The sequence below is a fragment of the Salvelinus alpinus genome, chromosome 29, assembly GCF_045679555.1.
Source record: "Salvelinus alpinus chromosome 29, SLU_Salpinus.1, whole genome shotgun sequence".
In the NCBI taxonomy this organism is placed as follows: Eukaryota; Metazoa; Chordata; class Actinopteri; order Salmoniformes; family Salmonidae; genus Salvelinus; species Salvelinus alpinus.
This window is the reverse complement of record NC_092114.1, coordinates 8308390-8322089: the sequence shown is the minus strand read 5'-3', so window position 1 is coordinate 8322089 and position 13700 is coordinate 8308390. Positions and strand designations below refer to the sequence as shown.

Here is a 13700-nt window from a genome sequence, read left to right as displayed (position 1 = left end):
CCTGCGCTGTCTTGGCTGTGTGCTTAGGGTCGATGTCCTGTTGGAAGGTGAATCTTCGCTGAGGTCCTAAGCGCACAGGAGCAGGTTTTCATCAAGGATCTCTCTGTACTTTGATCCACTCATCTTTGCCTTGATCCTGACTAGTCTCCCTGCCGCTGAAAAACATCCCCACAGCACGATGCTGCCACCACCATGCTTCACCGTAGGGATGGTGCCAGGTTTCCTCCTGACGTGACGCTTGGCATTCAGGCCAAAGAGTTGAATCTCATGCTGCAGAGATGGTTGTCCTTCTGGAAGCTTCTCCCTTCTCCACAGAGGAACTCTGAGCTCTGTCAGAGTGACCATCAGCTTTTTGGTCACCTCCCCGACCAAGGCCCTTCTCCCCCGATGGCTCAGTTTGGCGGGGCGGCCAGCTCTTGGAAGAGTCTTGGGACCTTCAATGCTGCAGAAATGTTTTTGTACCCTTCCCCAGATCTGTGCCTCAACACAATCCTGTCTCGGACCACTACGGACAATTCCTTTGACCTCATTTACATTTACATTTAAGTCATTTAGCAGACGCTCTTATCCAGAGCGACTTACAAATTGGTGCATTCACCTTATGATATCCAGTGGAACAACCACTTTACAATAGTGCATCTAACTCTTTTAAGGGGGGGGGGGGGGTTAGAAGGATTACTAGATCATTGCTTAGTTTTTGCTCTGACATGCACTGTCAACTGTGTGACCTTATAGAGACAGGTGTGTGCCTTTCCAAATCATGACCAATTAAGTTGTAGAAGCATTTCAAGGATGATCAATGGAAACAGGATTACCCTGAGTTCAATTTCCAGTCTCATAGCATAGCGTATCTTTCTACCTACCTACCTACCTACCTACCTAACTACCTACCTACCTCTCTGCAAAGTATTGCATGGGAATATTAGCCTAATCGCTAGACAAATACTTAGATTTCGGACATTTGAAAAGGTCCTGAGGACGGCCAATGCTCAGAGCACTGCGCCACCACAGTTCACAATGCCCTGCTCAGAGCACTGCGCCACCACAGTTCATAATGCCCTGCTCAGAGCACTGTGCCACCACAGTTCACAATGCCCTGCTCAGAGCACTGTGCCACCACAGTTCACAATGCACTGCTCAGAGCACTGTGCCACCACAGTTCACAATGCACTGCTCAGAGAACTGCGCCACCACAGTTCACAATGCCCTGCTCAGAGCACTGTGCCACCACAGTTCACAATGCACTGCTCAGAGAACTGCGCCACCACAGTTCACAATGCCCTGCTCAGAGCACTGTGCCACCACAGTTCACAATGCACTGCTCAGAGCACTGCGCCACCACAGTTCACAATGCCCTGCTCAGAGCACTGCGCCACCACAGTTCACAATGCTCTAGCAAGCCTACTTGATGGTAATAGCGAGTCTTCATAAATTATTTAATTTTAAGCCTTCACCAAACCATAGCCCCAACCTTAACCACACGGAATTAATGGCTAAACTGTTAACATTTGAGTTGTTTATGTTTTAACCCTGTAACCATGAGGAATTAACCCTGTAACCATCTGGAATTAATCCTGTAACCATGAGGAATTAACCCTTTAACCATGAGGAATTAACCCTTTAACCTTGAGGAATTAACCATGTAACCATGAGGAATTAACCCTGTAAATATGTGGAATTAACCCTGTAACCATGAGGAAATCACCCTGTAACGATAAAGAATTAACCCTTTAACCATGAGGAATTAACGCTGTAACCATGTGGAATTAATCCTGTAACCATGAGGAATTAACCTTTTAACCATGAGGAATTAACCCTTTAACCATGAGGAATTAACCCTGTAACCATGAGGAAATCACCCTGTAACCATGAGGAATTAACCCTTTAACCATGAGGAATTAACCTTGTAACCATGAGGAAGTAACCCAGTAACCATGAGGAATTAACCCTGTAACCATGAGGAAATCACCCTGTAAATATGTGGAATTAACCCTGTAACCATGAGGAAATCACCCTGTAACCATAAAGAATTAACCCTTTAACCATGAGGAATTAACGCTGTAACCATGTGGAATTAATCCTGTAACCATGAGGAATTAACCTTTTAACCATGAGGAATTAACCCTTTAACCATGAGGAATTAACCCTGTAACCATGAGGAAATCACCCTGTAACCATGAGGAATTAACCCTTTAACCATGAGGAATTAACCTTGTAACCATGAGGAATTAACCCAGTAACCATGAGGAATTAACCCTGTAACCATGAGGAAATCACCCTGTAACCATGAGGAATTAACCCTTTAACCATGAGGAAATCACCCTGTAACCATGAGGAATTTATTCGTCAAAAATAGACGTTCATCCATAATACGTGGAATTTCGAAAGGATATCTTGTTGGGGAATACAGTTTGACTGTAAGAAGTGCAGATCAATTTGAAGTGGCGTTCAAAGTAGGACGTGAGACACTCGTTCCATGATATACGTAAGGGATAATCAACAAGGGGCTATCTATGCGTTCTATGGAAAATAATGAACGACGTGGAAGGTTTGTTCCATGACGCACTAGCAGAGTGGAACTGACCTTCCACGGAGTTGCATCATTTTCCAGAAAACACATAGAGCCCCGAGTTGATCATCCCTTTTATACAATAGCTTTAATTTAACACATTTGCCTGTAGAAATGTGTTCCACATCCACTGAAGTAACTAGCAGGTTTATTAGATACTAGATAGCTAGTATACTAGACCTTTCCTTTCAAAAACAGCTCAATCCTACATGTAACAAATTAACTATAGCCATTGAATTCTACCGTGCAAATATACTGTGCGCTATAGGGAAATAATGCATGCCCTAGAATGCCATTCATGCCAATCAGAAACTAGTATTCAATAATGCAATGGTTCTGGATCAACCTGTTACACATCAGGCTTTCTCTGTTCAGAGGTTAAAGTTATGATCACCTGAATTATTCACCTTGTGAGGACATCTTGACATCAGTGTGGTGAGGTCAGGGGACGTCTTCAGAGGATGAATGAAGACATATTTCATTATGAGGCATGTGATTATGATGATGAAGATGATGTCATGATGATGAGATGATAATGAAGACCATCTTACCTTCAGAGGTTAGGGTGAAGACCTCTTTGGGGATGTAGAGTTTGTCTTCGGCGGAACGAGCCCAGTCCTTCATTCCCCTCCTGCCCTTCATGGGGAAGTTGATGTCACTGGAGACTGCTGTCACGGGCTCTCGCTGTATCGTAATCACTATGGAGACAAAACATATCGTTATCTCTATGGAGACAACACATATTGTTATCATTATGAAGATAAAACATATTGTATGGAGAAAAATAAGAATCATGAGTTGACGAACACCCAAAATAGGTAGAGAGGTGCTGACCAATGGAAAGGCAAACTTGTGACAAAATAACTAAGAATTTATTTGAGTTATCATTACTGACAATTGGGAGTGTTGAGGATAAGACTGCAAAAATGCTGGTACATTTCTTCAAGATATCCAGAGGGAATAAGCTAACCACAGGGAATAACCCATTACAGTCTGTAGTAAGCCCTGTCTAAGCCGGGGGGTTACTACTAAGCTATATGGAATTGTTTTAAGAAGGTCATACCAAGGATCATTTTGCTATTTGATTTTCAATTTTAAGACCCCTTGAAGTATAAACAATGATTTGATGTCAAATTGGATTTGGGTTTACTGCTATTATTAACTCATACAAACGCATTGAATAACAAATTCACATCATGGAACAACAACAGTCCCAACCCCAAAAAATTGAAAGGAAGATTTTTAGAAAGTGTCTGTCCTATATCTGCGAGATAAAAGAAAGATATGTATTTAACCCATTACTTTTTGGCACGAAACAGTCTCCATATATACAGTACTTCCATTAATGTTTCAATCAATTGGTACCGGGGGACCTTCAGGGGAGTATTGTGAGGCCTGTGGGCGTCCTATTGCAAAACAACCATCACGGACGTGTTCAGGAGAATCCCACAGAGAGGTCATATTGGTGTGTAGCCAAAACTGTTCGGACGCAACAGAAGTTGTCAGATCGTCTGAACCGACTTCAGACGAGTCCTAAGACGCTTGTAGAGGTTGTAGAGCAAAACGGAGAACACCATTTTGTGAGAAGACTGATTTTCGGGATGTCTCATGGTCTGACAAACTGCACTAGCTCTGTCACCTTTCACAGCAGATGCGGAAGTGCGACGTCGGCGTATGCAGTGGATTGAGACGTATCCAACGCATCTCTAGCTTAAACTCTAAGACTTTTATGGGGATTCTTTATCACACTAATTAGATTACCACGTGATGCGGATATCGACTCGATATCTTATTCCAACAGGGAATAAGATACCCACAGGGAATAAGATAGCCACAGGGAATAAGATACCCAAAGGGAATAAGATACCCACAGGGAATAAGATAGCCACAGGGAATAAGATATCCACAGGGAATAAGATACCCACAGGGAATAAGATACCCACAGGAAATAAGATACCCACAGGGAATAAGATACCCACAGGGAATAAGATACCCAAAGGGAATGAGATACCCAAAGGGAATAAGATACCCACAGGGATTTCTTGAAAACCTGGGAGTTACTGGAATTTTGCACCCCTACCTGTGAGTGTTAAACTGACTACTCACTGAGGTTGTTGGTGACCACCAGGAAACTCTGGAAGGGTTTCTGATCCTCTCCAATCAGATGGATGAAGTCCTCCAATATACGCATGAGATGGGCCGTACCAGGAGAAACCTGGGCAAGGGGAAGAGAGAGAGAGAGAGAGAGAGAGAGAGAGAGAGAGAGAGAGAGAGAGAGAGAGAGAGAGAGAGAGAGAGAGAGAGAGACAGACAGAGAGAGAGGGATGGGGAGAGAGAGCGACAAGGTGGGAGGGAGAGAGAGAGAGAGAGAGAGAGAGAAGGGGGAGGAGGGTGAGAGAAGGGAGAGTGTGAGAAAGACAGAGAAAACAATATCATGAAAACAACTTTCTTTCATAGACAAATACTGAATTACTGACTGTCATTCTCTCTCTCATTTCATACACCAGTCTAAGTGTATCTTCTGTTCCTGTGAAATTCATGTTGCCAGAAGGAAGTGTCACAGCTAAAGAATCCCCAATAACGTCTATACCCCCAACACATTACAACAGTCATTGGCTTGCTCATACTCGTTAGCCCCGTATGCTAAGTGCAGCTAATTAGCAGACATGAGACATCATGCCTTTTACTGTATGTCTGCAGAGGCGGCATCCCAAAATACACCATATTTCCTATATAGTGCACTATTTTAGACCAGAGCTCTGGTCAAAAATAGTGCACTTCATATAACATAGGGTGCCATAGGAAACCCAGCCTAAGGTACTGGTATCAGTATCAGTATGAGTATGGGAAGATCATGACTTGATTGTTTTGCAGTGGCTTGATTGCGGCGTATCGTCTCATTTGATTGTCAAAACATCATCATCGTAATTACCGCATTAATATTTCAATGCTGTGCTCTCTCACTCTCTCTCCACGTTATACATGTGGTCATTAAACAGACACTCTTCTCCAGAGCCACTTAGGCCACACATTGAACTAAGGTGGGTGGTAACTAAAACTTTCCTTAAAAAAGCAGCTATCTCCGTCTGTGTACGCATGTTTGCTGTTGTTGAGTGTTATGATAATGGCTATGTGTGTTATGATAATGGCTATGTGTGTTATGATAATGGCTATGTGTGTTATGATAATGGCTATGTGTGTTATGATAACATGTACAATTGAAGTCGGAAGTTTACATACACTAAGTTGACTGTGCCTTTAAACAGCTTGGAAAATTCCAGAAAATAATGTCATGGCTTTAGAAGCTTCTGATAGTCTGTGCAAACAATAGTACGCAAGTACAAACACCATGGGACCACGCAGCCGTCATACTGCTCAGGAAGGAGACTCGTTTTGTCTCCTAGAGATGAACGTACTTTGGTGAGAAAAGTGCAAATCAATCCCAGAACAACAGCAAAGGACCTTGTGAAGATGCTGGAGGAAAAAGGTACAAAGTATCTATATCCACAGTAAAACGAGTCCTATATCGACAACCTGAAAGGCCGCTCAGCAAGGAAGAAGCAGCTGCTCCAAAACCGCCATAAAAGAAGCATAAAAGAAGCATAAAAAACTACAGTTTGCAACTGAACATGGGGATAAAGATCGTACTTTTTGGAGAAATGTCCACTGGTCTGATTTAACAAAAATAGAACTGTTTGGCCATAATGACCATCGTTATGTTTGGAGGAAAAAGGGGAAGGTTTGAAAGCCGAAGAACATGTGCTTCTAAACCTGCATTGCTTGCTGTCTGGGGTTTTAGGCTGTGTTTCTGTACAGCACTTTGAGATATAGGCTGATGTAAGAAGGCCTATATAAATACATTTGATTTGAAATTTGATTTGAACACCATCCCAACCGTGAAGCATGGGGGTGGCAGCATCATGTTGTGGGGGTGCTTTGCTGCAGGAGGGACTGGTGCACTTCAAAAAATCGATGGCATCATGTGGTAGGAAAATTATGTGGATATATTGAAGCAACATCCCAAGACATCAGTCAGGAAGTTAAAGCTTGGTCGCAAATGGGTCTTCCAAATGGACAATTACTCCAAGAATACTTCCAAAGTTGTGGCAAAATGGCTTAAGGACAATAAAGTCAAGGTATTGGAGTGGCTATCACAAAGCCCTGACCTCAATCCCTGAGACAATTTGTGGGCAGAACTGAAAAAGCGTGTGCGAGCAAGGGGGCCTACAAACCTGACTCAGTTACACCAGCTCTGTCAGGAGGAATGGGCCAAAATTCAACCAACTTATTGTGGGAAAATGTGGAAGGATACCCGTAACGTTTGACCCAAGTTAAACAATTTAAAGGCAATGCTACCAAATACTAATTGAGTGTATGTAAACTTCTGACCCACTGGGAATGTGATGAAATAAATAAAAGCTGAAATAAATAATTCTCTCAACTATTATTCTGACATTTCACATTCTTAAAATAAAGTGGTGATCCTAACTGACCTAAAACAGGGAATTTTTACTTGAATTAAATGTCAGGAATTGTGAAAAACTGAGTTGAAATGTAATTGGCTAAGGTATATGTAAACTTCCCACTCAACTGTATGTTGGGGGCATTATGTTATGTGTGCTGTTGTGATTTAAAAATATATTTTTATTTAACTACGCAAGCCAGTTAAGAACATATTCTTATTTACAATGACGGCCTAGGAACAGTGGGTTCACTGCCTTTTTCAGGGGTAAAACGACATGTTTTTTACAGTGGATTTGATCTAGCAACCTTTCGGTTACTGGCCCAACACTCTAACCACAAGGCTACCTGCCGCCTCATTGACTGGGCATTATCTCAGGTGTGCTGTTGTTGTGTGCCATGAAAATGGCTATGTGTGTTATGATAACATGTATGTTGGGGGAATTATAGCATGTACATTGTTTATTAACTAAATATGGATGTGCGCACACACACACACACAATCTCTCTCACATACATACACACACGCACACACTCTCTCACATACAGAGAGACACACAGAGAGACACACACACACACACACACACACACACTCTCTCTCTCAAGTGAGGTAGATAATATACATAAGTGAAACAAACAATAAAAATTAACAGTAAACATTATACCCACAGAAGTTCATTACGAATGTCATATTATGTATATACAGTGTTGTAACGATGTGCAAATGGTTAAAGTACAAAAGGGAAAATAAATAAGCAAACATATGGGTTATATTTACAATGGTGTTTGTTCTTCACTGGTTGACCTTTTCTTGTGGCAACAGGTCACAAATCTTGCTGCAGTGATGGCACACTGTGGTATTTCACCCAGTGGATATTGGAGTTCATCAAAATCGGGTTTGTTTTCGAATTGTGTAATCTGAGGGAAATATGTGTCTCTAATATGGTCATACATTTGGCAGGAGGTTAGGAAGTGCAGCTCAGTTTCCACCTCATTTTGTGGGAAGTGTGCACATAGCTTGTCTTCTCTTGGGAGCCAGGTCTACCTACGGCGGCCATTCTCAATAGCAAGGCTATGCTCACTGAGTCTGTACATAGTCAAAGCTTTCCTTAAGTTTGGGTCAGTCACAGTGGTCAGGTATTCTGCCACTGTGTGCTCTCTGTTTAGGGCCAAATAGCATTCTAGTTTGCTCTGTTTTTTTGTAAATTCTTTCCAATGTGTCAAGTAATTATCTTTTTGTTTTCTCATGATTTGGTTGGGTCTAATTGTGTTGCTGTGTGTTTGTATTTGTGAACAGAGCCCCAAGACCAGCTTGCTTAGGGGTCTCTTCTCCAGCTTCATCTCTCTGTAGGTGACGGCTTTGTTAAGGAAGGTTTGGGAATCGCTTTCTTTTAGGTGGTTTTTGATAATAAGGGGGTATCGGCCTAATTCTGCTCTGCATGCATTATTTGGTGTTCTACGTTGTACACAGAGGATATTTTTGCAGAATTCTGCATGCAGAGTCTCAATTTAGTGTTTGTCCCATTTTGTGAATTCTTGGTTGGTGAGGGGACCCCAGACATCACAACAATAAAGGGCAATGGGTTCTACAACTGATTTAAGTATTTTTAGCCAGATCCTATTTGGTTTGTTGAATTTTATGTTCCTTTTGATGGCATAGAATGCCCTTCTTGCCTTAGCTTTCAGATCATTCACAGCTTTGTGGAAGTTACCTGTGGCGCTGATGTTTAGGCAAAGGTATGTATAGTTTTTTGTGTGCTCTAGGGCAACGGTGTCTAGATGGAATTTGAATTTGTGGTCCTGGCGACTGGACCTTTTTTGGAACACCATTATTTTGGTCTTACTGAGATTTACTGTCAGGGCCCAGTGCAGAAGATCTAGGTGCTGCTGTAGGCCCTCCTTGGTTTGTGACAGAAGCACCAGATCAGCAGCAAACAGTAGACATTTGACTTCAGATTCTAGTAGGGTCAGTTGTGCTGCAGACTGTTCTAGTTCGCCAATTCATTGATACATATGTTGAAGAGGGTGGGGCTTAAGCTGCATTCCTGTCTCACCCCACGGCCCTGTGGGAAGAAATGTGTGTGTTTTTTGCCTATTTTAACCGTACACTTGTTTGTGAACATGGATTTTATAATGTTGTATGTTTTTCCACCCAACACCACTTTCCATCAATTTGTTTAGCAGACCCCAAATTGAGTCAAAGGATTTTTTGAAATCAACAAAGCATGAGAAGACTTTGCCTTTGTTTTGCTTTGTTTGTTTGTCAATTAGGGTGTGCAGGGTGAATACGTGGTCTGGTCTACGATAATTTGGTAAAAAGCCAATTTGACATTTGCTCAGTACATTGTTTTCACTGAGGAAATGTAGAAGTTTGCTGTTAATGATAATGCAGAGGATTTTCCCAAGGTTGCTGTTGACACATATCCCACGGTAGTTATTGGGGTCAAATTTGTCTCCACTTTTGTGGAGATCAGTCCTTGATCAGTCCTTGGTTCCAAATATTGGGGAAGATGCCAGAGCTGAGGATGATGTTTAAGAGTTGAAATATAGCCAATTGGAATTTGTTGTCTGTATATTTTATAATTTCATTTAGGATACCATCAATACCACAGGCCTTTTGGGGTTGGAGGGTTTATATTTTGTCCTGTTGTCCTGTCCATTCAAGGTAATTGGAGAATCCAATGGGTTCTGGTAGTCTCTCTCTCTCTCTCTCTCTCACACACACACACACACACACACACACACACACACACACACACACACACACACACACACTGGTTGTCAGTATGTACACATATTGGAGTATGATCCGTACCGAATGGTAAACAGGTGTGTTTTTACAACTCTTCTGATAATGACATAAACACTGCTATCAAATTCATCCAACTGTGACAGAGCCAGACACTCTGATACACACACACACACACACACAGTGACACACACCCGCACACACACACACACACACACACACGCACACACACACACACACACACACACACACACACACACACACACACACACACACACACACACACACACACACACACACACACACACACACACACACAGTGACACACACCCACACACAGTGACACACACCCACACACAGTGACACCCACCCACCCATCCACACACCCACACACACACACACACACACACACACACACACACACACACACACACACACACACACACACACACACACACACACACACACACACACACACACACACACACACACACACACACACACACACACACACACACACACACACACACACACTAAAACAACAGTTTAAAAACTACCTGATGAGCGTCTTCCCACTTCTCAAGGTTTTCCATGTCCAACATATAGCTGACTATCTGGAAGAATTTCTGAGGAGAGAGAAGAGGAGGGGTTGATTTTTAGGGGAGCTGAGGGGTGTGAGTGTACATGCAACATGTAGGGACGTAGGTGTGTGTGTTTTATCTGTCTGTATTCTCCCTGTAGGTGTGTGTGTTTTATCTGTCTGTATTCTCCCTGTAGGTGTGTGTGTTTTATCTGTCTGTATTCTCCCTGTAGGTGTGTGTGTTTTATCTGTCTGTATTCTCCCTGTAGGTGTGTTTGTTTTATCTGTCTGTATTCTCCCTGTAGGTGTGTGTGTTTTATCTGTCTGTATTCTCCCTGTAGGTGTGTTTGTTTTATCTGTCTGTATTCTCCCTGTAGGTGTGTGTGTTTTATCTGTCTGTATTCCTCCTGTAGGTGTGTGTGTTCTATCTGTCTGTATTCTCCCTGTAGGCGTGTGTGTAATATCTGTCTGTATTCTCCCTGTAGGCGTGTGTGTTTTATCTGTCTGTATACGTCACCCACCTGCGAGTCACCCAACTACAGTCAGGAGCTGTAGTTTGCTCTCTTGAACGTTTGTGCGTGTGTGTGTGTTTGCGTGCGTGTGTGTGTCTGGGTGTGTATTTGTGTCCTCCCCACCCACCTGTGTGTCGTCGGGAGCTGGGATGTAGGTTGCTCTCTTGAAGGTGTCCGTCACATTTCGGAGAATCTCGGTGGAGAACAGGAGGTCACCGCTGTAATAGCTCCTCCTCTGTAAGAGCTCCAGGAGATTCCTCACGACCTGAGACATGCCCTCTCCAGCCAGGGTCCTCTGACCCTTCGCAAGATGCTCTCGCAACTGGAGACAGCAGGGGAGGAGAGGGGGGAGAGAAACACGGGTTAGAGACAGCAGGGGAGGAGAGGGGGGAGAGAAACATGGGTTAGAGACAGATTGGGAGGAGAGGGGGGAGAGAAACACGGGTTAGAGACAGCATGGGAGGAGAGGGGGGAGAGAAACACGGGTTAGAGACAGCAGGGGAGGAGAGGGGGGAGAGAAACACGGGTTAGAGACAGCATGGGAGGAGAGGGGGGAGAGAAACACGGGTTAGAGACAGCATGGGAGGAGAGGGGGGAGAGAAACACGGATTAGAGACAGCAGGGGAGGAGAGGGGGGAGAGAAACACGGGTTAGAGAGAGCATGGGAGGAGAGGGGGGAGAGAAACACGGGTTAGAGACAGCAGGGGAGGAGAGGGGGGAGAGAAACACGGGTTAGAGACAGCATGGGAGGAGAGGGGGGAGAGAAACACGGATTAGAGACAGCAGGGGAGGAGAGGGGGTAGAGAAACACGGGTTAGAGACAGCAGGGGAGGAGAGGGGGGAGGGAAACACGGGTTAGAGACAGCATGGGAGGAGAGGGGGGAGAGAAACACAGGTTAGAGACAGCAGGGGAGGAGAGGGGGGAGAGAAACACGGGTTAGAGACAGCAGGGGAGGAGAGGGGGGAGAGAAACACGGGTTAGAGACAGCATGGGAGGAGAGGGGGGAGAGAAACACGGGTTAGAGACAGCAGGGGAGGAGAGGGAGGAGAGAAACACGGGTTAGAGACAGCATGGGAGGAGAGGGGGGAGAGAAACACGGGTTAGAGACAGCAGGGGAGGAGAGGGGGGAGAGAAACACGGGTTAGAGACAGCATGGGAGGAGAGGGGGGAGAGAAACACGGGTTAGAGACAGCAGGGGAGGAGAGGGGGGAGAGAAACACGGGTTAGAGACAGCAGGGGAGGAGAGGGGGGAGAGAAACACGGGTTAGAGACAGCATGGGAGGAGAGGGGGTATAGAAACACGGGTTAGAGACAGCATGGGAGGAGAGGGGGTATAGAAACACGGGTTAGAGACAGCATGGGAGGAGAGGGGGGAGAGAAACACGGGTTAGAGACAGCATGGGAGGAGAGGGGGTATAGAAACACGGGTTAGAGACAGCATGGGAGGAGAGGGGGTATAGAAACACGGGTTAGAGACAGCATGGGAGGAGAGGGAGTATAGAAACACGGGTTAGAGACAGCATGGGAGGAGAGGGAGTATAGAAACACGGGTTAGAGACAGCATGGGAGGAGAGGGGGTATAGAAACACGGGTTAGAGACAGCATGGGAGGAGAGGGGGTATAGAAACACGGGTTAGAGAGAGCATGGGAGGAGAGGGGGTATAGAAACACGGGTTAGAGAGAGATTGGGAGGGGAGAGAGGGGGAGAGAACAAGAGAAAGAGAGAGAGAAAGAGAGAGTGAACAAGAGAATGACAGAGAGAAAACAAGAAAGAGAGAGAGACAGAGAGAGAGAGATAGAGGTGGTGTAGAGAGTAGAGAGAGGTAGAGAGTACAGAGAGAGCGAGAGAAAGAGAGGTGAGGTAGAGAGCAGAGAGTAGAGAGAAAGATCTGAGACATCTTATCCATATTAATCTTTTCTATCTTTGCTTGGGATCAGTAGGTATTATAGGTATGTATGGGAAGTGAATGTCATGAATGACCAGTATCTTGGTCAAGTACATAGCCCTCAGCCCCTAGCCATGAGCCCTCAGCCCCTAACCATCAGCCCCTAGTCCTCAGTACCTAGCCCTGAGCCCCTAGCCATGAGTTCCTAGCTCTCAGCCTCCAGCCCTCAGCACCTAACCATCAGTACCTAGCCCTCAGTACCTAGCCCTCAGCCCCTAGCCCTCAGCCCCTAGCCCTCAGCAGCTAGCCCTCAAATCATAGCCCTCAGCCCCTAGCCCTCAGCTCCTAGCCCTCAGCCGCTACCCCTCAGATCATAGCCCTCAGCCCCTACCCCTCAGATCATACCCCTCAGCTCCTAGCCCTCAACCCCTACCCCTCAGCCACTAGCCCTCAGCCACTAGCCCTCAATTCCTAGCCCTCAGCCCCTAACCCTCAGCCCCTAGCCCACAGCCCCTAACCCTCAGCCCCTAGCCCCTAGCCCTCAGCCCTTAGCCCTCAACCCCTAGCCCTCAGCCCCTACCCCTCAGCACATTGCCTCCAATACCTAGCCCTCAGCCCCTAGCCCCTAGCCCTCAGCCCCTAGCCCTCAGCCTCTAGCCCTCAGCTCCTAGCCCTCAGTACCTAGCTCCCAAAACCTATCCCTCAGCACCTAGCCCTCAGCCCCTAGCCCTCAGCACCTAGCCCTCAGCCCCTAGCCCTCAGCACCTAGCCCTCAGCTCCTAACCCTCAGCACCTAGCCCTCAGCTCCTAACCCTCAGTACCTAGCCCTCAATACCTAGCCCTCGGTCCCTAGCCCTCAGTACCTTGCCTCCAATACCTAGCCCTCATTCTCTAGCTCTCAACTCCTAGCCCTCAGCCCCTATCCCCAGCCCCTATCCCTCA

The 13700-nt window shown here is 45.4% G+C and overlaps 1 protein-coding gene across 1 annotated transcript in view; it reads right to left on the bottom strand.

The window, feature by feature from the left end:
- Positions 1-13700, bottom strand: part of LOC139558863 (adhesion G protein-coupled receptor B2-like) — a 635752-nt gene that overhangs the window by 287282 nt on the left and 334770 nt on the right. The window contains exons 9-12 of the mRNA XM_071374380.1: positions 10999-11193; positions 10337-10405; positions 4676-4784; positions 3121-3267 (exon numbers count right to left, since the gene is read on the bottom strand). Coding sequence (XP_071230481.1) covers positions 3121-3267; positions 4676-4784; positions 10337-10405; positions 10999-11193 — 520 coding nt within the window. The remainder of the gene's footprint in view (positions 1-3120; positions 3268-4675; positions 4785-10336; positions 10406-10998; positions 11194-13700) is intronic.